This window comes from Passer montanus, unplaced genomic scaffold (genome assembly GCF_014805655.1).
Source record: "Passer montanus isolate IOZ18808 unplaced genomic scaffold, ASM1480565v1 scaffold44, whole genome shotgun sequence".
In the NCBI taxonomy this organism is placed as follows: Eukaryota; Metazoa; Chordata; class Aves; order Passeriformes; family Passeridae; genus Passer; species Passer montanus.
In genome coordinates, this window is record NW_024369262.1 from 49,936 (window position 1) to 75,586 (window position 25,651).

Consider the following 25,651-nt stretch of genomic DNA (forward strand, 5'->3'; position numbering starts at 1 on the left):
GGACAGGGCCATGGAAGAAAAGCTAAACACACGTGCTTAAGAGCTGCTGCTGTATAAGTAGGCACTTTTAGTGAATCCTCATCTTCAGAGCTACCTGTAGCGGGATCAGAGCTGAAAAACAGTGTGACTGCCCTGTGCAGCCATGGCCTCCCACAGAAAATCCTCATCCAGACAGGCTGTTCCTCCTCCTTGTCCCTAGATGTGGCCCCCTGTGCTGGCCAGGTGTTGCCAGGATGTCCCTCTCTGTCACCCAGTGCAGCTGTGCTGCAGATCCCCTGCACCTGGAGGGATGCACGGCAGGCCTGCTGCTTCCCTGCCACCCTCAGTGCCTGCACTGGTGCTCCAAGAAGACAAATCCTGCTGGTAAGCACAGTCCCACACCACCCTGAGGTGCACAGGGCAGCACAGGATGCACAGCCAAGGGAATACATTTCCAGGAAGGGTGGGAACACCAGAGCTCCAGCCCTGAGCATCCTGGTGGTGAGGATTGATGTTTGAGCCCTCAGGGAGCGGGATTGACCCACAGCTGCTGCAAGTCCTGGCCAGGGGATTAGAAATAAACCCCTAAGCCTGGCTCTGAAAGGTCAGCTGGCGTGTAACATTTAGAAAAGCCTCAAACTGTTATTTCAAGGAGTATTATTTTTTTTTTCTCCATAGGAAAAGCAAATATCTAAGATGCTGCAAGGAAAAAGGGGGGAAAAAAAAGCTGTTCCTGACTGTCCCTTGTGGATGGGGATTTGCTGTCTGTGAACTGGGGTGTGCAGTGAGAGTAGAGCAGAATGACAAATGGCAGTGGCACTGTCACCTCTAATTAATTAATTAATTAATTACTACCCCTGTGTGTGACCGCCCTGGGCCAGGGGAGGGTGTGGGAGCAGGACATGGGGCAGCTGCCATCACCAGGGCTGATTTGGGTAGGTGAGAGCTGCTGACAGCAGAGATTTGCCCCTCCTGGTGCCTCACCAGCTGCTCGGCCTGGGGTGGAGAGCCCTGACTTTGCTCTCCTTGGGCTCCCAGCTGCTCTCCTGGGAGCCACCACCGCAGGTGTGCCCCGTGGGGACCTCGGGGGTGGCAGTGACATCCCTGGAAAGGAGTGAAGGGTGCATCCAAGGCTGGCTCCTGCAGGTGCTGCCCGCTTCTAACGCCCTCTGCACTGAGATGAGCTTCACAGAATCACAGAATGACTGGGTTGGAAGAGACCTTCAAGATCATCGAGTGCAACCCAGCCCCAACACCTCAACTAAACCCTGGCACCCAGTGCCACATCCAGGCTTGGTTAAACACACCCAGGGATGGTGACTCCACCAGCTCCCCAGGCAGAATATTCTGATATTTCATCACTCTTTCTGTGAAAAACTTCTGCCTAATATCCAACCTCTATTTCCCCTGACGCAGCTTAAGACTGTGACCTTGCCCTGAGCGAGGAGGGGAGATGTGGACCACACTGGTGTGGAGGCAGAGGGGATGCAGTAGATGTGACCCAATGCCATGGTTTGGCCAGGAAGTAAGTTTCTGGAAAAGTCGTGGTCAAACCATGACACCCACGCTGGTGTGGAGGCAGAGGGGATGCAGTAGGTGTAGGAATGCCTTCCCCATCTCAGAGGAACAAAGTGGAGACAAAAGATTAATCTTCCATGGGCTGTAAAATCCTTGGGGTGAGGGTGGTGCCGTGGGTTCAGCACCGCTGGCAGCCCCGGCCATGCCCCTGCCCTCAGCCCAGCCAGGCAGCAAACGCACGGCTTTGGGGAGAATTACTCCTGATTTCCTTCTGGAGAAGCAAGATTAAAATCAAAACTGCCTGTAGACTTTCATGTCCTGTACAGTGCTCAGTCAGCCCTGGCTGGGTCCTGCTCTTCCTCCCACACGGCAGCCACGGCAAAAAAAAAAACCTACAAAAAACTCCTCAGTGGCCTGGGAGGTGTTAAATCCATTCTTTTCTTCTTTTTATGGCTCTCTTGAGCGTGTTTACCTCCAAAAGGTTTTACCGTGGGGGAAGCCAAGATAAATAAGGAGGTTTGCCCTTTGTGTCAGGGCTGACCCAGCACAGAAGGGAATCCCCCACACTTGGGGGCTGCCAGGGATGGAGCCCAGCTCCCTCCACAGCCCGGGGTGTCTGTGGACCCTTCCCCTGCAGGATTGAGTGTTTTCAGTCCATTTTCCCCTCACTGATTAATTTACAGCTTCAATTGCTAATGGTTTTCATGGATTGCTTAATTATAGGTGGGGTGGATGGTGGTGCCTTGTTAGCAGGGCTGCCAGATGTTCCCTTTGTACCTCTCATCTCAGCCGTCCCAGCCTTGTCAAACTTTCACTTTGCAGCTGGGACAGCATCTTTGTGCTCTTTTCCAGTACTAGGACTGGCATCATCCCATGAAACTGGGAGAAGCAGGAACAGCCTGCATGTGACCTGGACTCACATGTGAGATGGGACACTGCTGGGCTGGGAGAGTGTGACAAAAGGGTCAGGGGACACTGGGGAGAGCAGTGAGGGTCTGTACATCCACAGTCACACCACAGATTGAGCTGTCTGTGTCTTTGTTCTCAGTCTGCACAATGAGCATTAAACCAGACCTTCACCCTCTGGCATGCAGTTTGTGGTTGTAGGGCTTCATCTAAATCACACCCAGGAGGACACCAAGAACCCTTCTGCAAAGGCCTTGCTCCAAGGGCAGCATGTTTCCCTGGAATAGGCTAACAAGTCCGGGGCAGCTGCCTGTCAGGAGCTCCCACACAGGCTGCAGGCTGGGGACAAGGGGTCCCGTCCCACCCCCACCAGAGTCACTGCTTTGGGAGCAGCCCCCAAGTTTTGGGGGTCATCTATTGCATCAGGTCCTCTGTGCCCCTGGTCAAGAGCAGGGTATGTGCTAATATTTTCACATCATATCAGTTCTTCCCAGGATCCTGGTGGAAATCTCTCTAATGAGGACAGGCTGAGGGAACTGGGCCCTTCAGACTCCAGAGGAGATGACTGAGAGGGGAGATCCATGTCTGTCAGTGTCTGAAGGGGGGATGCCAAGAAGATGGAGCAGGCTCTTCCCAGCAGTGCCCAGAAATAGGACAAGAGGTAATGGGTAGAAATTGATGCCCAGGAAGTTCTACCTCAACATGAGGAAGGACTTCTTTCATTTACATTGACCAGGCACTGAACTGTCTGCCCAGAGAGGGTGTGGAGTGTCCCTCACTGCAGATATTCCAGAACCCTCTGGACACACTCTGTGCCATTGCTCTGGGATGACCCTGCTGGAGCAGGAAGGTTGGACCAGATGAGTTGCTGTGGTCTTTTCCAGCCTGATCCATCCTGGGATTCTGTGAACCACTCAGCCCCATGAGCCAGGCAGCTCTGGGGCAGACTCTGGCCCAGGGCAGCACTATTGCCTGGGGGGCTCAGCAGCAGAAACAGCACTTTTCGTCCCAAAATACTCATGAGAGACAGAGGAACACAATGACAGAGCTTGAAGCAAGGCCAGCCCGCAGGGGTGGGAGCTGTGCTCCTTGCAGGAGGACCTGTGACATGCTGGGCTGAGCTCTGGAGCACCCTCTGCCTCCCACGCCTCAGCTGTGGTGAACTGAAAAACAATGAGTTTATCAAACTTGAAAACGGAACCTGCATTGCTTCAGGACCTCCACTCCAGTAGAAGCTGCAATATACATTTTCTATAAATTAATTTAGGTGGAAATAAATAAGCCAGAGCTCCTCCCTGACATGTCTGCTGTCCCTTCCTCACACTGGCTGCTGTCTCTGGCTCTGCCTGGGGTAGGTTTCTGTAGAAGCTGGGTTTGCCACCCTCTCAGCTGGAGAGCACTGCCAGCCACCATCAACTACAGTCTTCTTCCAGCAACAGTGGGAAAACTGGAAGTACCTGAAAAGTCAGAAGTTGGTGTTCACATGGAGAGTCACTGGGAGCAGGTTTGAGCTGGGTCGTGGAAGAGCTGCTGGAGCGAGGGAGCTGGGTCAGGTGCACTACATCAAAAAGTCCTGCACGTGTAGCGGTGGTGGTGACCCCTGGCTGGGTTGTACAGTGGATTTTGGAGGCAACCCTCCTTTTCTAGATCAGGGTGGCTCGTCATGGTGCTGCTGGTGGTCTCTGCTGCATGGGGGAGCTGCTAAAAACAGTCATTTTGCTGCTGGAAGAAGTAATTTAAGTATCCTGTGGCAAAGAGGATGTACAGCCCTTGTGAGGTGTAACTGGAGCTCTGGCCCATCTGGAGCCAGGCAGGAAGGGGACAGGGAACCTGGCTAAACAGGGGAGTGAGACAGGTTGAAAAATCCTTGCAAAACCATAAAAGCCTCCAGGACAAGCCCATTCCTCAAACATGGATGCTCTGCCTTGTGTGTGGGGACGAGGAGCACTGAGGAGTGCGAAGTGTGGGATGTCCCAGGGACACAGTGATGTTGGTGCTCAGGTTGTACCACACAGGAGGTCCCTTGGATCCTTTTTGTGTCTCCCTGCAGTGACAATTTACACCCCACATTTCCACAGCCAAAGGCAGCCCAGCACAGCTGCCTCTCTGGAAACCAGAGTGCATTGACGGGAACAGTGTCAGTGGTTTCCACGAGTGTCAGGCAGGGATTTGTAATTCCAGGGCTCCTGCTGCTACCAAACAGTGATAATCCTGATCCCACCAAAGTCAGTGGGCATGGAACTGCTGTGCTTCCAGCAGAGTAGGAGCGGGATTGGGCATGCTCAGCTTCCAGCTGGAAGTAGGGTGCTGGAGGGGACCCAGGGAGCATCACTCTTAGGCAGCCCCCTTAGACCCCACAGCTGAGCTGCACCCATGCAGCATTCCCATCTCCTTCTATTCCTCCTGATATTTTTAATATTACTTTTTGTGATGGAAACTTTACCTCTCAACTTCTTAAGGCACAGCTATTTCCTCTGGACTGTTTCCACTGCCCACAAACCTGCCCACTTCTCAGCCTGGAAATCTGACAAAACACCAACAGGCTGAGAGAGCTGGGCTGTTGAGCCTGGAGCAGAGAAGGCTCCAGGGAGACCCCAGAGCCCTGTGCAGTGCCTAGAGGGGCTCCAAGAGAGCTGGAGAGGGACTTGTGACAAGGGCCTGGAGCAACAGGACAAGGGGGAATAGTTTAAACTGAAGGGGGAGAGATTTAGATTAGATATAAGAAGGAAATTGTTCCCTGTGAAGGTGGGCAGGCCCTGGGTGAGGGTGCCCAGAGCTGCTGTGGCTGCCCCTGGATCCCTGAAGTGCCCAAGGCTGGGAGCAGCCCGGGACAGCGGAAGGTGTCCCTGCCATGCAGAGGGTGGCACGAGGTGACTTTTACGGTTCCTTCCAGATCTGCAGCGGGGCCGCTGCCGCGGCGCGGGGGTCCCGCGGTGCCGGGGCTGCCGGGGGGGCGGCGCTGGCCCGGGGAGGCGGGGAGCGGAGCCGGAGCGGAGCCCGGGCCCGGTGCCGGGGCGGGCGGAGAGGTGCCGAGGCATCGCCGTGCGAGCGGCGCCCCGTGTGCCTCCTGCGCCCCCGGCCAGCACCCCCGGGCCGGGGCATGGAGGCGGCGCACAGCATCCCCGTGCTCGACGTGCTCCGCCGCTTCGGGGTCAGCGAGAGCTGCGGGCTCAGCCCCGAGCAGGTCCGCCGCAACCGGGAGAAGTACGGCCCCAATGGTCAGTGCGGAGCGACGGGATCGCCGTGGGATGCGGGGCGGGGGTGGGATGGGGCAGCGCTAACGGGACATCGGCATCCCGCCTGGCACCCATCGGGACCCTCCCGACCGGGACCGGGATGTGACCCGGATCCCCCCAGCGGGATCGGGATGTGACCGGGATCCTCTCTGCCGGGATGGGGATGTGGAGCGGGACCCTCCCCGCCGGTTCCGGAAGGGTCCGGGGTGCTGCCGTGGGTCCCCCCGGAGCATCCTCCCGGCCCCGGCTGTGCGGAGGATCGGTGGGGATGTGCCGCGGGACACCTGTTGATCAGGGCAATATTTATCGGCTTTAATTAAAGGCTAATTTCTGCGGGTTCGGGCGGCCAGGAACGTCGGCAATTAGCGGGGTGTTAATTCCGCTGGCGGAGGGACAGAAAGCGGGGAGGGACAGCGATATCTTGTTACCAGGAAGGAAAGAGGGGAAGGTCTCATTGCCTGCGGGTGGCAGAGGGAACCCCAAAACAGCCGTGAGAGGCGTCCTGGGGGGATTCGCTCGCCCCTACCGCAGCCCCGGCTGTGGGTGCTGCTGGGACAGGCGGCGGTGGTGGGGACACCGTCCGTGTCCCGGCCCTGCCGGTGTCACACTGACCCGGGGGACCCGCGGCGAGCCGCTGGCATCTTCACAGGACTGAGAAGGGGAATTTGTAAATGTGTCTTTTGAAAGTGTTCCGTGTGCCCGGGAGGGGCTGGCTGGGGTGTCTGGATCCCCCCGGGTGATTTTAGGGTGGCTTTGTTCATGCTGTGACCGAGGTGGGTCGTGAACTCTGCATAGGAAGCAGGAGGGGTTAGGGTGGTTTGCTCCAGTGCTTTGGAGCAGTGAGTCTCTTCTCAAACTTCTGCAAGGAGATCAGTGTGTAAAGTGTCTCCTGGGCTGGAGCTTGTTGCATCTGCTTTTTGCTTGATCCTCACGGATGAGGCTGAGGGAAGCCTGAGTAGATGCTGGCAGGATTGCTGTCTGCATTTCTGTTTGTTGGTGGGATCAGAGGGCTGTGACTCCTGCAGCCCTGGGAGCAGCTGTCCTGTGCTGAGCTGTGCTCAGGGCCCCCCATCCCACCAGTGCTCCCTGTCCCAGGCAGCTTCAGCTTCATTCCCAGGGCCAGCATGGTCAGGGCTGCACTTGGGAGCTCTTGCCATGGAGAATCACATCTGCTCCTGTTAGGCTTGATTTTGGAGAGGGGCAGCTGGGGACCTGTCTGCTTAACCAGGAGGAGCCCCTCTGCTTTGGGGGCTGAAGGCAAAATACATCCTCAACGCAAAATACATCCTCAACACCAAATACATCCTTGTCAAACAGGTGGCTGGTCTGATTTCAGGGTATAACTGCAGCCAGTTTCTGTGCCATGCCCTGGCCCCACAGGCTGAGGGTGGTGTGTGCTGTGCAGCAGGGTGCCACCGATGGGCATCACCACTGTGGGGCTCCTGGTGGCTTTGTCCCTCTGCTGTTTGCCCAAGTGAATCATCCTCACTGAGTCAGGCACGTTGGCTGCTCAGTGGCACCGGGCTCTGCCTTGACAAAGGGAGCTCAAAGCTGTGACGTAGGTGCAGAGCAAAGGGTTAGTGGTGGCAATTAGTTTGCCTTTAATTTTTTTTCTTTTTGCTTCCTCCTCTTGCAAGCAGTGGCTCTGTGCTCTCCTCGCTTGGCAGTTTTGTTTCCCGTGCACTCCAGCACTGGGTTTCTCATGGGCTGTTGTTCAGAGGAGCTGCTGACTTTGGGGTGCCCTGTGTCTTTCACCTTCCAAGCACAGCTCTGCAGCTCCTGTGCTGCACAGCTCGCTGTGGTGTGGGCAGTTCAACCCTCAGTGAAATGTGGTCCAAGGTTTTTAAGAATTCATAACTTCTGCAATTTCTGAGCTGTAGTTATATTTTTCTCATGGTGCAAATGAGACATAGACAGTTTATAACAGCTTAAACCATGTAGATATGGACATGTGTGTTTTGCTTGGTTTAAAACCTTAGTTTTAAGCAAAAAGTGGGTTTTTTTCCAGCATGGTGAGAACTTGCAGGTTGTGCTGTGGCAGCAGGCACCTTGGCTGTGCTGGGTGACCCTTGAGTGTCCTGTTTGGGAGAGCTGCTTGGGGTGAGGGTGCCACAAGGGAGCAGCTTGGGACAACGAGCTGGGCTTGGAGATGGGCTGTATTAAATTGCGTTTAGGTTTAAATTAAACTCTAGCAGCAGAAGTGTGGGGCAGTTTGGTGACTCGTTTGAGCTCGCACAGAAGGGGAAGAAAAATCTTGTGAGGCTCGAAGTGCAGAGCAGGCCTTAAGCTCCAGCTACTTTCATTTTCGCACCCTCCTGTCTCACATTCATTCATTTCCTTCTAATCTTGAGCTCCAAACTGCCAGTGTGGTCGTGAATCACAATCTAAAATACATCATCTTTCTGAAAAACTGCCTCCTGACATGCTTCACAGAGCTGCTGGCTGCTGCTTTTTTATTGCATTTAAAAAAATACGAGCTGCAACGAGCTCTGACGTTAAGTGAAAAGCAGCCATCATTGGTGTGACTGATATAAAATTATTTTATTTTTTGGGGGCGGTGTTCTTTTGGAGCTTAAAATTGTTTTTTTTTCAGATCCAGGGCTCACAAACACATTTGCAGGAGGAAGCAGAGAGCAATACTGATTATTTGGTATCTCCAGCCCGTGGCTGGGGAGCCAAGCAGTGTGGTACAGATTACTGGAGTGGAAGAAGATATTTCTCCATCAGGAAGAGCTTGTGTTCTCGTTTCAGCTCTGTCATCAGTGCTGTCAGCATGGCCTTTCATTTGCCAAGGAAACTGGAGAAGCCACAGAACACTTAGGTCTCACCATGGCAATTCTGAATCTCCCAAGTCAATTTTAATTAATAAATGCTTTGGATGTCTCACATGTGCCTAGCAGGTGCTTCCCTATACCTCATCCCATCCACTAGCTCCAAGCTCCACAGGTTGTTATTAGACCACAAAACTTTAAAAAAACACCAAACAAACAAAAATAACCAAATGCACATCTGTTACTTTATAACAGACTGAGCAGGAGGGTACGGGCATTCACCCTTCCTAAATGTAAAACCAGGGGCACAATTTCCCTTGAAATGATTTGATTTTTGCCGGGGAACGACAGATGTAAACAGGAGTTGCTTTGTGGACAGACAAGTGATTTTTCTGTTTTAAATATAGCTCTGATTTATCTCTTCTAAATGGATTTCTGAGTGTAAATGAGCATACATTTCAGGCAGGATATTGCTGGCATTAATGTGTATGCATAATTTTATTTGCTCCATCGGTAACCTAAATGGGCTGTGAATGTCAGCAGAGTCAAACTCCAGGCTTCAGCATAGGGGTGCTTATCTCATCTTGCGTTTCATCTCCTCTGACTCTGAAGCAGAAACCCTGCTGTGGTTGGAAACTCAGCTGGGCAGGACCATCCTGCCCATCCGCCCTCCTTGGGGCTCACCCATCCTCTTCTTTCCTGCCCTGCTCTGGGGTGACCCTGCCGGGGGTGGCTCTGCAGATGCCATGCCTTGCTGCAGGTGCAATGTAGCTGTGTCTAAGTGTTATTCAAACCTGGTTCAGCTCAAAACCCACCAGAAAATTTGCTTGTTTTTTCCACCACACCTCCCTGTGTCTCTGCAAGCCTCACTTCAGGATCCCCAAATCTTTGTGTGTGTTTTCCCATGTGCATGCCGAGCCTGCCTGGGCGGGAGGAGGAGACATCCCCGAGCCCAAATCCAGCCTGGGCTGTGCTGCTCCTCTCCTCAAACCCACCAAGGCTCATTCTCAAGGCACGAGCACACATCTGACCCCTGTTTTGCTGGAAACACGGCAGATACATGCTTTATTTGCACCCTTTTCCCAGGATGAGCGTGTGCATCCGTCGGCACACGCATGTGTCTGCGCGTACTCCGCCTGCGGCGCGGGGCTTGACGTTGAATGAGCTGCTGGCGGTTGCTAACGAGCCAAGGTTATGCTCCAGCTCTCTCTTGACAATAATAAAAAGCAAAAAAAAAGAGAAATAAAATTTCTATTTCATGCTGAAGTATTTGAGGTGGCAGCAAGAGGAGGAAAAGCAGCATTTTCTGACTCATCAAACTCTGCGCTCTGTTCCTCTGTGCATCGCCCACCTTTCCCACCCCCGAAACACACGCTGAACAGTCTGATTCATAAACATGCTACGAGTTGGGTGGTTTTTTTTTTCTCCTCCTCCAAATCCTTTTCCTGAGGAGACATGCTGAGGCATTCAAACCTTGTGAGTGCCTTCAAATTTGGGGAGAGACTACACGAAGTTTTCGTAATTGACAGGGAAACTTGGGATTTTCATCTCTGTGCCATCCTCTGAGGTTACCTGCATTCACACCTACCTTTAAAAAACACTGTGAATCAAGAGCAAGGTTCAGAAAAACTGACATCTGCTGTCTAAATGCTGCAGGAACCAGGGAAGAAAGGTTTGCAGGGCCATAAGACACAGAAACTCTGCTGTGGGAGAAGGGATTGTGCCTGCAGGTCTTGTGTTTACCCCTGGGGTTGGTCTGCCTTGTGGCACATATTATTTCATGAATATTTTTATTTCATTGCTGGTTTTAAAGCTGGGGGTGGTAGAGTTGGTGCTACAAAACACTGATTTAAGAGGAGCTGGATGCATGTGGATGCCCCGATGCTGGCCTGGGATGTGCTGCTTCCAGTAAGGGGCTGGAACGTGTCCTCCAAAAACACCATTAGCAGCAAAATACCCCCCTTCTCCCAGGGTAATCCTTTTCCCCAGTAATTCAGGTGTCTCTTTTGAAGTCCCTACTCCAGCCAGGCATTTATGGCCATCCTAGAGCCATACTTGCCATCACCACAAAGTCACACCTCTGCCCTTTGCCATTTCAGCACCATTGGTTTTCCTGCATGTTTTAAGCTTTTCCTTACCTCCAGATCTGATTTGAAGTGTTCAGTTTCTGTGGTCATCTCCCCCCAGGGTAAATCCCTGAAAAATCCTTTTGATATTTATTTTGCGAGTAAGTTTCGCTTTCTAAAGCTTCCCTCAAACCCATTTTTCTTGAGTAAAAAGCCTCACTCCGTGCCTGCTGTTGCTGTTGCTTTCTTCCTCCCAAGGAGAATTTTAATTTTTGAGAAGCATCCAAGCTGCTGCCTTTTCACTCTGTGTTTGATCTGCTCTTGCAGAAGGGATGGTGTGAGAACAGGAGGCTCCTGGCTGTGGGTTGGCTCTGTCCTGGCACAGCCACAGCCCAGGTGATGCTTCTGGCATGGACCCCGTGGCACATCCTTGAAGAGGGGCTGGGGTGCAAATGCTGGCACAAAGCAGAGCTCAGGGTTGATCAAGGGAGACTTCAAGTGACTTAAAGCAGGTGGTTGCTGTTTCTGGTGGTGGCAGCTGCCCTGTGCAGCTCTCAAGACCACGGCTGATCCTCTCTGCACAAAACCTCCCTGGAGAACAGCGTTCCTGTGATCTGCAGCAGGGATCTGAACTGGCCATCAAAGGGCAGCAGGAACCTCACAGGGCTGCTGGCAGCCCCAAAGTGCTTCTATTTTCATAGCCCTGCAAAATGAGGTGGTTTGGTGCTTTTTTGTATGCTCAAACCTCTGGAGGAGCCAGCTTTGATTTTTCTCCCACACACAGCGCTTGCAGAGTCAGTTGGGATGCTGATACCCCTCCAAAAGATTGTTGGAGGGTTTTTTTTAGGGTTATTTTTTGTAAGCTATGAGCCAGATGCTGAGTGTTTACATCCTGTGCCTTTTCCCCAGCTGGTGCTGCCCCACTCCTGGGGAAGGGACTGCTCCCTGTGAGGCATTGCTGAGGCTGGACCAGCCTCAAAACCCTTCTCTTGGTCCATCGAGCCCACCTGGGGGCCAGTGGATGCTCCATCCCTGTTAATGTTTTCAGGACTGTTGAAAGAAGGACTGAGAAGTTAAGAGCAACACCTGGGCTGTATTCCAGGGGCATTAAAAGCAGAATAACAAACCTCTTTGGGCAGGTAATGCTGGACATGTGGGTGCTGGCATTGCACAAGGCTGCTCTAGAATTCCTGCTCACTATTTTCGATGGCGGAAGCCCATCAGGCAGTGCTCCCTGCCCAGCCCCTTGCTTCTCTCTGCTCATCAGGGGCATTGGAGCTGCAGACATGAGGCTGTTTTCTCCTGGGCTGGCTGCTGGGATGTGGGTTAGGCAGGAATGGCTGGAAAAGAGGAGGGGAGGCACTGGGAGTGGGATGTGGACCAGGAGCTGAGCAGGGTGATGTTTTCTGGCACTGCTGGCACTCACGGTCTCAGTTACAAGGTAAAAATACATGATTATCAGAAGAATGTTGGGTTTTTCTACTTGCTTTTTAAATATTTATTTCCTTTTTTTGCCTTTTTTCCCTTCCCCTGGTTCCCATGTACGCATGAATGACCTCCCATGGCATCTCAGCTGGGGTGAAGGCAGTGCAGGCAGCCCCTCCTGCTCAGGTGGAGCACCTTGGGCAGGAGAAACAGCTGATGCTGAGGGCACTGGGATGGATGGGAGGGATGGATGGAGGAGAAGGGGCCTGTGGCCACTCTGGGTGGCAGCAGGACAGAGCTGTCTGGGGCTTCAGTCCAACCCAGTGCAATATTAACATGCAGAAAATTCAGGAAGCACCAACCCCACAACCCCAGAATTTATTATTCTGCATATGATAATTATATTTTTTTTTTTGGTGGTATTATTACTCATGATATTTTTTTTAATTTATTTTTTTACTTTTTTTATTTCGGTGTTGATAGCACTGGAAGTAGAAAGTATATCAATAACCTATACTTTAAAAAAAATCCCCAGTGCTCAGTGGAGCTGCTGTTAGTACCAGTTACCTCGCTGGAAAACAGGTAGCAGAGATCTGGGCTGGAAGTGTAGAAATGTTGAAAAAACTGGAGCCAAACAGCAGCAGAGAAAATTGTGGTTACTCCAGTATTTCCATGACGTGAGCGTGCACCGGAGGCTGCTCCGCGGGCGGTTAACCCCTGGCGGGCAGGGCTGCGGGGCTGCGGGGCTGCAGGGTTGTGGGGCTGCACGGCTGCGGGGCTGCAGGGCTGCGGGGCTGCGGGGCTGCAGGGCTGCGGGGCTGCGGGGCTGCGGGGCTGCGGGGCTGCAGGGCTGCGGGGCTGCATGGCTGCGGGGCTGCGGGGCTGCAGGGCTGCGGGGCTGCGGGGCTGCGGGGCTGCAGGGCTGCGGGGCTGCGGGGCTGCAGGGCTGCCGGCTCCCCCCACATCCAGCGCTGCCTGCCAGGACACAGGCTCCTAATTCCCACCAGGATTCATGCTGATGGTCCTCTCCATGATTGGCTTTAGTCGAGACACTCATCTCCTGAAAGAAGGGTCACATCTGAGTCCACTGAGATGCTGAATTAATCCTTGCCAGCGATTAACCTCGTGTCTCTAACAAGCATTTGCTGGTTTGCCGTGGGAACCTCCCGGTTTTTGAGGTTTGGCTGCTCGTTATCACTCTATAAAAACCTTTTTTCTTTCTCACCCGCAGAGGTGGCCAGCCTGAGATCAGGCTGTGGTTTGGTGGTGATCCCATCCCATCTGCCCGTGTGCTGCCTGGTCCAACACATCCCGGGACACTGGGGACACGTGGTGGCATCAGTTTGTGACCTGGGATGGCTGAAAGCTGAAGTGTTGTAGCTCTTGTTAAAGTCCAGATCTGTAGTAGTCCTAAACCTGTGTCACTGCTCTGATCACCAAAATCCTCCTAAAATGTAAATGCTCAGCAATCTGCTGGATGTGCTGATGCAGGTCCTGGCTTTGTACCCTCTGGTCCTACCTGAACCCACTTGAGATTATATATGCACTTATATATCCCATTTGAGATTTTACATACATGTTCTTCATTTGAGATTGTAAATGTGTGTCCCATTTGAGACTACTCATATGTGCTTCATTTGAGAGTAACATATGTCCAATCTGAGATTCTTATAATGATACATACATATATATATATCCCGTTTGAGATTTTATATATGTATGTAGTTTCCCATTTGGGATTGTATATATGTGTCTTATTTGATAACCAACTAATGTCACTTATTAACCCACTGATTTTATATATATATATACACATATATATATGTATTTTTATATATATATATTACATATGTACATATATACACATATATATTTTATATATGCAGTATATGTATTATATATTTATATATGCATATAAACATACATACACACATATATTATATATATACAGTATATATAGTGTGTGTATATATATAAAATATATATGTATATATACGGTATATATATTATGTATACAGTACATACAGTATATATTTTTATATATGTACATATACATACATATATAAAATATATATACAGTATATATATACACACAGAGTACACAATATATATGTATAAATATACACAGTATATATACACTATAGATATGTATATATATACATACATATATATTATATATATACAATATATGTTTATATATTTATATATATATACACATATAATATATACAGTGTATATACACACATACATTTAAAATATATATATATACATGTATATATGTATGTATATATATGTTTATATATGTGTATATATACATATATTTTTATATATATATCTCTCCAGTATATTATCATATATAATATATTTTTATATGTATATATATGCACAGTTATATATATATACACACATATGTATATATATGTTTATATATGTGTATATATACATATATTTTTAATATATATATCTCTCCAGTATATATCATATATTTTTATATGTATATATATGCACAGTTATATATATATGTGTGTACATATATATGTTTGTGTGTGTATATATATATATATGTATGCGTGCATGTATGTACATATACACACATATAAAAAAAACTTCCCCCCATACAAACATTTACAAGTCACTATGGGACACCTTTGAACAAAGCCCCCTTTACGGGGGAGAGCAAAGCAGCGGCAGCAAAAGCCGTGCGTGCCTGGGGCCCGCCGCTCCCCGCAGCAGGGAGCGCGCAGCCGGGCGGCTCCCGCTGCCTCCGAGGTGCGATGTTTCGGGAGGAAATCCGCTCCTCGCTCTTGCGTGTCCCCTGTGCCCCTGGGTTCCTGCCCGCGGTATTTTTGCTCCGGTGTTTCCTGCTATTTAAGCAGCCGTGTGTTTGAAAGCGGGGGGAGGCGGGGAAGGGATGCGAGTGACTCCGGGCTGGGCCGGCTTTTCTCTGTCCCCAAAAGCGCTCCGGCCACCCGCGGGTCCCCAAAGCCACCAGCTGTGCCGGGGCTGCCTGGGAAAGCTGTTCAGTCCCCACATCTGCTCCGTGTGCTCCTGGGGTGATGAATGGCCAAAACGCATTTTTTCCTTTGTTTTGCTTTGGTTTTTTTCCCCTTGTGTTTCTGGAGAAACCCTCTGGAACGCTTGCAGAGCTGTCCTCAGAGCAAATGCAAGGTTCCGGGTTTTTGTGTTGGATGTGTGCTTTATTATACAGGGTGGGTTTTAAAATAGTTATAATTATAATGAATAGTAATAATAATAATAATAATAATGATTTGGGGTTTGTTTGCTTTGTTTTGGTTTTTATCTTTCTTTTTCTGGTTTGGAAACAGTTTTCCTTGCATGGGTTGGTGATAAAAACCAGTTGTTTTTTGGGAAGGCTGTGTGGGTGGGGGAGATTCTCTCCTCTTCTGTTTCCTTCGCCAAGGGGAGTGAAAGCTCAGAGATGCTCGAAGAGGAGCTGAGCTGGGCTGGGCTGAGCTGAGCTGAGCTGAGCTGAGCTGAGCTGGGCTGACCTGAACTGAACTGGGCTGGGCTGAGCTGAGCTGAGCTGAGCTGAGCTAAGCTGACCTGAACTGAACTGAGCTGAGCTAAACTGAGCTAAGCTGGGTTGAGCTGAACTGAGCTGAGCTGAGCCGAGCTGAGCTGAGCTGGGTTGAGTGAGCTGAGCTGGGTTGAGCTGAGCTGGGCTGGGTTGAGCTGGGCTGAGCTGAACAGAGCTGAGCTGAGCTGAGCTGGACTGAGCTGAGCGGTGCTCCCGGGCTCCGCCGTGCCCGAATCCCCGGGGATCCAGCCCAGCTGGAGCCTGCCCAGCAGGAACCGAGCCGGTCGGGATACCCTTCCCCTCCCCTCACCTGCCTGTCTGCACTTTCCTTTTTCCATTCTGCAACCTCCCAAGTCAACAGAAGGGCTAAATTAAGGAACCTGTGGGGAGTGAGTGGAAAAGTAAAAATGGAAAAGGCTGGCTCAGCAGTGCAGGCGGGAGAGGGGAAGTGATGGAGCTCTGTTCCTGGTCCGTCACAGAGGGTTCCCTTCAGGTCATCCTTGGGGTGTTTGTTGGGGTTTTGCAGTTTTTCTGGGCTTTTCCATGCTTTGAGAGCCAGGATCTTCTGTGCTCCTCTCCAGAGGGGATTTCTGCAGTGACCCAGGAGAAGGGGCTGCAGTGCTGGCTCAGACCCACTCTGGGATTCCTCTTCTGTTTATAAAGCCTAATTCAAATTATTCTTCCCTCTTCCACACAAATATATTTAGATTTTCATATATATATATATATATATATGTATATGTATGTGTATATGTATGTGTATATATGAAAGATTTTATCATTATGCACAAATATATGTTGGTATCATGTATGTGTACATATATGCGTAATATTCCATCTTTACAGTCACATACACAGATATTATGTATATTTGGAAGGCAATTATGAAAAAATCCTAGAAGGGACTCATATTTCCAGGGATCTCCAAGTGGCTCATTCCAGGAAAGGAACTCCTTCAACTACACCGACATGTGTGATCCTCAGAGAGTTCATCCATGAAAAGCATTAATTGTCCAACTTGCCCCTTTTTCCCATCCAGAAAAACAGATCCTTTCTATCCTACAGAAATTTTTTTCTTGTGATATAATCCAAACTAAGGGCCGGGTAGACTTCATTTTCCATGAAAACCCATCCAAGAGGACTGCTGAAAATAGACTGTTCTCTGAGAACAGATACCAGAAAAAGCAAAGGGAGGGGTGGAGGCAGGTCATCTGGGGCAAGGAGTTCTGCAAAATAAATTAATGATTGATAATCTCAGTTTGAGTTAAAAGCAGCTCATTAGCACCCATGTGGATTAAGGGATACATCACCCTGCAGATACCCTGGATGTATTTTATCTGATTTTATTTGTCATGGGAGATGGGTTGGGATGGGATGCCATGTTCAAACTTTGATATTCCCCACGGGTTTGCCGTGACAGAAACATTTCCTCTAGAAAACAAACAAATGGAAAAAAGACTCCAACCTAACTCCCTCCAGACCACAGCACATCGAGGATGGAGTTGAATCCATTCAGCCTCGAGCTTGGGGCAGGGAACATTTCCACCCCAGTGTTCACAGTCTGGGTGTTCATGATCCAGAAATGCACACTTTGTGCCCTGGGGCTTGGCTGCAGGATTGATTAAAACATATGGATTAAAAGAGAGCAATTAAAACATCAGCTTTTGGAGGGGTCAGGGTGAGCAGGTTCCCCATCTTGGCAGGGAAGGGGAGACGATGCAGTTTGGATTTAAAAGCAATATCCTGTAGTTCTTCTTGGGGTTTTTTGGGGTTTTTTTGTTAGGTTTTTTTTGTTTGGTTGGTTTTGGGTTTTTTGTTTGTTTGTTTTTGGGTTTTTTTTGTTTGTTTTGTTTTGTTTTTTTTGGTTGGTTTTTTTTTTTTTTTTCCCTTTTTAAAATTGACACTGCAGGTTTGGGCCTCTGTTTCAGTAACTTTAGTTACATTTGTAATGTAATTTATTATTTCTGTTTCATACTTATTTTTATTATTTATTGGTTTATTTCCTAAGACATACAAATGTGATATCCTTAATGGTTGCTTACAGCCTCATGGAAGTGGCTTGTCTCAGTGTAAAGGGATATTGGAGCAGGTCCTTGGGGAGGCAGTTGTGCTGCTCCCCCCAGAGCACAGCAGCATTTGCTGTGTTCTGAGCAGCATCTCTCCTCCAGAATCAAATACATCCCTTTGGAAAAATGCATCCCAATCTCATTCTCCTACCTGGAGTCTTTTCAGTTCAAATATTTTTTTTTTTTTAAAAATAGGATTTTTCTTAAATCCCAAACACGATCCCACCTTGTTCTTTCCCAATTCCTGCAGAATATTTTTTTTGAAAAATAGGATTTTTCTTAAATCCTTTGGGATTTTTAGAAAAAAAAATCCCAAACACGATCCCACCTTGTTCTTTCCCAATTCCTGCAGAATTCAGCTGAAAGGCTCAGCACAATTTTGGTTCCACCCCTGGAGTGTTTGAATCTTCCTGGTGCTGGGCACTCTGTGAGCTGACCTGGCAGCAGGAGCATCATTGGGGCTCCTGGCACTGCCACCTCTGCAGCTCCCTGTGCTTGGTTTCCTAAACTGCTGCCCAGCACTGCCAGGAAAATGTTATTGGGTTTTCTCACTGGGTGTTGGAGCTGCTGCAAGTGGCCAAAGTTTGTCCAGTGTGCCTGGAGGGGCACAGATCCCCTCCTGCACTGGCCCTGGCCTGGCTGGGGCTCTCGGGTCACTCTGCTGGGGCTGGGGGTGGCTCTGGGGCAGCTGAGCATCTCAGGGATGTGGGGAGCAGCCAAGGGCTGCAGCAGAACCCAGAACAATGAGACAACATTACTGGACAAAAATTCCCTATTTACTTAACACTTAGCTGAAGAATTAGGTTCAGGGTGATAAATGAGGAAATAAAATTATATTTCTAGGGTGGAAGAAGAGAATATATTGAGGTTGCAGCATGTCCCTTGGTTGGGGTTGTGGTAATTTTGGCAGAAGGTTCCCAGATGAGCCACAGTCACTCCCTTGCCTTTCCCTTATGGAAAGGGTCTGCTTGAAGCAGAGGTAGGAAGAAGCAAAAAATACCCAACACGACCCCAGAACTAAAAAAAATCATGGAACCTTTAGCTTTATTTTCTTCAAGCTCCTGTAGTGGTTGTGGGGTTTTTGGTTTGTTTTCTCCTTTTTCCAAAACCGTTACTATTTAAATGCAGATTTTTAGCTTTTCCACCCGGGAGCCGGAGCTGGAAATTCTTTCCACTGCGTTGGTGCAGGAGGGAACAAACTGCTGCTTTTAGTTTGCTCAAATAATCCATCCCTGGCTGGAGCCACGGGTTTCCTCCTTCCCCCTCCCTCCCACTCCCAGAGCGATCCCGGGATCTGCTGCGGGTGCTGATGGGGACAGGGCTGAGGGGACAAGGCTTCAAGTCCCATTTCCCTAAGGATTTTCCTTTAAATGTCTCCAAGACTTTATTCTTGCAAACACCACGTGGGCACTGGAGGGGCAAGCCCAAGTGGCAGCTTCATTTTTCAGAGTAAAATGGGCAAAAACTTCTGTCCTTTCCTGGCATTAAGGAAAGGAGGTGGGATATTGGAAGGGAACCAATTTGTTTTTCACTGTGGCATGGCAGGAGGATGCTCAGGGCTGGGCAGGGTCTATGGCCCTGTGCCAGGACCCCCTGAACTGCAGTGAGGGGAAGTTTGTGCTGCCCAGCATTTTGGGGATGAGCCATTTCCAGGAATAAAGGAAGGGAAGTTTAAAGTGGGGTGGGCGAGGCTTTCCTTATTTATTTCACACTGCTTCTTGGACTCTTGGTCAGATGCCACACTCCCTCCTCCATTCCTGTTTCCCTGTCCCTGGACAGTGGGGCATGAGAGTGGTGGCTTCTCCTTCAGCACAGGGATGTCACTTCTGATTTTCTGGGGAGAAGGAGATAGCACTGGGCAGGGTTTGCTGGTGCTTTGCTGCTCTTGGGGGGGCACATCCAGGATAACTGCATTTCCTAGTCCCTGACCTGCTGAGATTAGCTCAGCTGGCCAAAAAAGGAACAAATGAACCTTTCAGCTTTCCCCTCTGACTGAGCAGTGGGTGCCTGGTGCCCCCAGTTCTCCGCTGGGACCCTGTCACTGTCCTGGGGGGACTGATGGTGCTGGGCTGGGTTCAGAACCTGTGAGTTTGAGGGTGGTCTGGAGCTCTGTCTGCCCCAGGAAGCCTTGTGACCCAAACCAGAAATTTTTGGGGCTGAATTTTTTCCAGCCATTGACAGAGTCCAGGTGCCACTGAGGAAAGTGGTTGGATCATTTTACCCTAAAACATTGCCTGGAAAACAGCAAGGATGTTTCTGGCCCTTAAACCTCTGCTATCCATCCTTATGTGTTACTCACCCACCCTGGGCTACTGCCTTCCCCAGCTGGCCTGAATTTGATTAGTTTTGGGGCAGTGGATCCCCCAGCCAGAAGGATTCTGGGCTTTTGCAAAGTACATGGCACATCTGGAGCAGGAATAAATGCTGCAGAATGACAGGAACAGCAAAGCAGTGGTGTTTGCCATGGGAGGGGGTTTGTATCTTGTTTATTTTATCTTTCTGGTGCCTTTTGAAGCAGCCCTGAATGCGTGGCTGTCGCTGGTGTAAGCAAACCTCACCTGGCACACAGGAAAAAGCAGCTGTGAGGCGATAGGCAAATAAGTGCTGGGGCTGGAGGGCCTCCCCACCCACGGCACACCCAGAGCCACCACTGCCTCTCTCTGCAGGGAAAGCATGGCAGGAAACCACCCGTGGCTTTGGGACCAGCTCCTTGGGGTGGTGGAGGACAGGGGAAGGGCTGAATCCTCTGGGATTGTGCCTGGTCGTGGTACAAAGCAGGGCTTGGCTTGGCTGTGGCATCCCCCAAGGATGGGGATGGATGCCCCATCCCTGGAAGTGTTCAAACCAGCTTGGACAGGGCTTGGAGCAACCTGTGATGGTGGAAGGTGTCCCTGCCCAAAGCAGGGGCTTGGAACAGGATGATCTTGAAGGTCCCTTCCAACCCAAACCAGTCTGTGATTTGTGCCCCCAGTGCTGTGGTGGTTTTTAATGCAGGGTTATTTCCTGTGCTCCCTGGGTGGCAGAGGCTCAGCACAGCTGGAAATGCTGCTGGCTGCAGGCCTGGGGGCTCGCACTGCAGCTCTCACTGCAGCTGTGCCCACCACGCTGGGGATTCCCTGCATGGGTGGTCGGGCTCAGTGACCCCCGTGCCAAGGGGGTGCCCCGGGACAGCCCCTGGCCCTGCTGGGCTCTGGTGGCTGCTCGCCTGGTGGGGTTTAACCTTTGGGGCTTTTCTGGTGAAAGGCCAAGCGAGCTTTGGGTTGTCCTGGTTCAGGGCAAATTTGCGAGAGAACCCCCAAAGGGGCTCCTCTAGAAATGCAGATTCAATCGGCCCCTCCTCACAACCCGTTCGGGAGAAAATACCTCCTTGGAGAAAAGTGGGAAAAAACCTATTTATTAAACAATAAACCCTAAACAATATTAAACAATAAACCCTCTTGGTGCTCCAAAGGAGATGACAAACTCAGAGCAGTCCCTCCCCGGTGCAGCTCGGCTCTCTCAGGCTCTGATCGGCCCCTCCGGCCTGGAAATGCCGCGGCCCAGGCCCGGCCACAGGTGGAGCTGTGCCGTGCTCTGCCGGTGTTGAGGCCAAAGCAGGTTTGAACAGCTCCAAGAAACAGAAAAACCACAGTCCAGGGAACTTCTCTGCCTCAGCTAGCTAAAAACTAACTAAAAAGCAAAGGAGAGCTCTGTCCCGCTGTCTGTCCCTCCCAGACAGCACAGCCCTGGAGCAGGAATGTGGAGGAGCGAGTGCAGTGTCTGAAACAAACGGCAGCTTCTTCCTCCCCTCTGCACTCTCTGGAGCAAGTGTTAAAGGTGCAAAACTTATGATTCAGCATAAACAGAACAAGACGATTTGGGATAAAAGCATCATATAGTCAGCCCAGGACAGGGGTGTGTGCCCCCACATTGGTGCAGCAGCGTGTGGGGATAGAGGCTGAAGCAGGCAGGGTCCCTTTAGCTGCACCCTGAGGGTGCCACCCTGCCCGAGCAGAGCCACCTCCTGCTCTGGCACATGGCTCCAGGGGTGCTGTGGTGCTCGGGAGCTGTGCAGAAAGGGAAGTGGTGGGGGTGAGTTAAGTCAAACACAGCCAGGCACTCGGATCACTGCGTTTTGTCCTCTGGGAGCATTAGCACCATTAGGCTTTGAGTGTTTGCATCGCACATAACGCTGAGGCACCCAGGCACACCGCTCCCAAACGCTGCTTTTCACACTTCTCACCTCGAGGATGAGGAGCAGCCCCGCTCTCCATCCTCGGCTGGGATTTATGGGCTGAGTGTGAGTTAAAACACCCCGGCAAAGCCTGTCCTGCCCGTGCAGTCCAGCAATTTTGGGGAGTGGAGGTGTGCAGCGCTGGCTGTCAGTGGGGTGAGGCAGAGCAGACATCCCTGCAGGATGGGATCCTTCCCGTGCAGCCGGCCCTGGGAAAGGCAGCCAGTTAAAATAACAGTTTATCCTGCCTGCTGTCTTGTGGGATGGTGGAAGGATCCCAGAGCAGCCCTGCCTGGGCTCCTGCTTTATGTCACAGGACCGGAGCTGCTCTCCCAGCTGGGGTTGTTTTAGGGTTTTCTTGCCCTTTTCACTACTACTTTACTGCCTGTCAGGAAAGTCCAAAGGAATTGGATGCATCCCTTATTTTGCACATCCATTTCCCCTTCCCTGCATAGGAAAAAATATATTAAAGGCAGGACAAAAAAAAAAAAGTGATTACAACATAGAATTATAGCTTGAATTAAGTTATTTAGAGCAGAAAGCTGGGCCTGGATGTGATGCTCATCATTACTCTCCCAGAGGGCATCATGCTCTTCCCACATCATTTGGGGGCAGAAGGGTTTCCCATGAGGGAAATCTGATTTTATCCAAAGGAAGCTCCTGAAATGGTGAGGGAAAATGGAATTTCAGGATGTTTGCTGTTGTGGATTGCACCCTGGAATGTACACCAGGGGTTGCTTTGCCATGTGCTGGCCTCTGAGAGTGTCACCTTGTTCCTCACTTCCCCCAAAGCAGAGTGGGATGCAGCACTTCAGTGCAGGATGGAGAAACACCAGCTGCTGCAGGGATGTGCTCCAGGGATTTTTTTCTCCTGTTACAGCAGGAGAAACTCAAACATTTCCCTGAAGCACCCCCAGTGCCACCCTGTCCGGGTGTGTGTTTGCTTTGGCCGGGCCCCTCTGGGGACACGGGGCTGTCACCGAGCCCTGGGGCAGCCGCCTGTGCCTGTGCTCGTGGGTGGCACTGCTGTTTATTTACCTTTTCATCACCTGATTGCCGTGCCCTGCCATGCTGCAGGCGCCAGCCCGTGGGCTGCCAGCCCTGTTTGAGTTGGCAGGAGCTGGAGATTAACCTCCTGCTAAAATAGCCCGACGCCAGCCCCACGTCTGCCCAGCGTGCCCGGGCTCCTTGCACACCCTTAGAGCATCTTCTGTGGATATTTGGCAGCCTGGTATGGGCCAAACATCACCACAGATGTGATGGCACAGCGAGGAGAGATGTCACGATGTGACAAGCTCAGAGCAAGTTGCAGATGCTCAGCAGTCCCTGGCTGTGGATGTGTCCCTGCAAGGCAAAGCCCTCAGAGGTGGTGGTGGTGGTGCCTTAACCCAGAGGGGACAGTGCTCTTTTGCTAGTGGAGATGGTCCTGTGACATCCGAATTTGCTTAATTTGACTGAATTTGCTTAGTTTTGGGGCAGTGGATCCCCAGCCAAAAGGGTTCTGGGCTTTTGCAAAGTGCAGGGCACGTCTGGAGCAGGAATGAACACTGCGGAATGACAGGAACAGCAAAGCAGTGGTGTTTGCCATGGGAGGGGGTTTGTATCTTGTTTATTTTATCTTTCCGGTGCCTTTTGAAGCAGCCCTGCATGAGTGGCTGTTGCTGATGTAAGCAAACCTCACCTGGCACACAGGAAAAAGCAGCTGTTGGGATATCTCCACTTTCTTGGCTCTGCTCTCCAAAGCTGCCATGCAGAAGAGCAGGAGCAGAGGAACCACAGAAGTGTCCACAAGCTGCAGGTCCTGTGATGGAACTTCTCAGCAGGGGAAGCTGGATATTTATGGTGCATGTGGGTGACCCATGTTGGGATTCTCTGAGCCATCATTATCACTTTCCACTCTTGGTGGTGCCACTGCATTTGTGTTCTGGATGGGAGCTCGTGCCCAGGGTTGGATTTCTGTGCTGAGCCACCCTTCAAAGAAAGGGGCTATTCAGGTGCCAGCCAGGAGTTTCCATTTCAGCCCATTTCCACTCACCATGTTGTCCCCAGGGAATGAGAGATTTGGGATTTTCCTGGTTCCCTGCCTGTGGTGGGTTTCCCTGCAGGATGGGACATGGCAGCACTGCTGGTGCCATGGGGCTGACTCACACAGAACTTGGGGCTTGGGGAGTAGCAAAGCCTCCTATTTCTAGTGAGACTTTAGTTTTGTCAGGAAGAAGCTCCAGCTGCAAACTTTTCTGTTTTCCTGTGTGTTTTCATCAGTTCACACCCAAAAATATGGCCTTATTGTGACTTTCTGCCCTTTTTCTCTGGGTGTTTGGTGCTGAGCTGCCACTTGAAGAGTGGTAGAAGGAGTCACTGACAGCAGAAGCTGCCTGGTTATCACTGTACTCAAACCTGGGGGTTTGGAAGGTGCTTGCAGCAGCATTGCTGCCTTTGAGGTTTGGTGACAGCGACGGCGGTGTCACTGTGCCACCGCAGGGTTTCAGCTGCCTGCCCCAGGCACGTGTTTCCTGAGTTCACAGAAACCCCTTCTCGGGCTTCAGCAAGGTCTCATGCAAAGTCCCAGCTCTGTGAATGTTGCTGCTGCCACTCTTCATGCAAACACAGTGTGGGACAAGCACTGAGAGCACCGTGGTGTTCCAGGTGGCTGCTCAGGGTGGAAAGTCACCCTGGGGCACCCCGGCTGAGCCAAGACCTGTGGGAGCCCCAGCTGCCTCCCCCAGGGCACCTGCCTGCCCTCAGTCCTCTTACTTTACATGCTTGCACCCTTTAAAGTGGAGTCTGGATGGAAATAGCAGCAACAGATCTCTTCTACTTTTAATTTTGGAGGCTCTCTGGGCTGGGGAGAGGAAGCTGGGGGTGGAGAGGAGCTAGCTGTGAGAGGACAAGAGCCACTTTGCTTGACACGCTCTGTAGAGTGAGTTGAAACACTAAAGGTGCTCCAAGAATAATTTTGTTTTACGCTATAAAAATAATTATAGGCATTGTGTACTGGTCTGTGTCTCACAGTGGCAGGGGATCAGAGCAGCCTGACCCAGGGGGAATGTGGGTTTAAAACAGCTCTTGGTGGGTGTGTCTGTGAGGACTGAGGACCTGGTACAGTTTGAAGCATGAGCACATTCAGGCTTCTTGTTTTCACTGGTTGGTTTAGTGAAGGTAGGTTTGGTTTGGGGTTTTTTTTTCACTCCTCTGAATGAAAATAGGTGATGGAAAACAGACAAGCAGGTTTCACTTCCTGCTTTCACTTAGGGCTCCACGCTGGGGGTGTTTGGAGACAGCCACAGTGGTGGGGCATCAGTGTCTGCCTCAGGTTGGTTCCCCCTGGACTTACCTGATCTCTTATCCCATCCCAGAAACACAAGGAGTGGAGAAACATCTTGTTTTGTCATAGAACTGTTAAGGGTGGAAAACACCTCTAAGTTCATTGAGTCTAAGAATTAACCCAGAGCTGCCCCCTGTTTCTCATCAGCCCCATGGGGTGCAGAAGTACCCTGAGAGATCTGGGGAGAGGAGAAGGCTCTGGGGAGACCTCAGAGCCCCTTCCAGTGTCTAAAAGGGCAACAAGAGAGCTGGAGAGGGGCTTTGGAAAAGGAATGGAGTGACAGGACAAGAGAAATGGCTTCCTACTGACAGAGAGTATGGTTAGATGGGACATTGGGAAGGAATTCTTCCCTGTGAGGATAAGGAGGGCCTGGCACAGGTTACCCTGAAAAGCTTTGGCTGGCCCATCTCTGGAAGTGTCCAAGACCAGGCTGGATGGGGCTTGGAGCAATCTGGTCTGGTGGAAGGTATCCCTGCCCATGGCAGGGGTGGAACAAGATGTGCTTTAAGGTCCCTTTCAACCCAAAGTACTCTGGGATTCTAATGGGGGCAAGTGGAGACAAGCACCCATGAGCCACCAAAATCAGGGGGGTCACTCCTGAGCCCTCC

The 25,651-nt window shown here is 50.7% G+C and overlaps 1 protein-coding gene across 1 annotated transcript in view; it reads left to right on the forward strand.

Annotated features, from left to right (window-relative positions):
* Positions 1–5,407: 5,407 nt before the first annotated feature.
* Positions 5,408–25,651, forward strand: part of LOC120507704 (sarcoplasmic/endoplasmic reticulum calcium ATPase 3) — a 56,318-nt gene continuing 36,074 nt past the window's right edge. Inside the window, exon 1 of the mRNA XM_039720684.1 lies at positions 5,408–5,621. Coding sequence (XP_039576618.1) covers positions 5,504–5,621 — 118 coding nt within the window. The 5' untranslated portion in view covers positions 5,408–5,503. The remainder of the gene's footprint in view (positions 5,622–25,651) is intronic.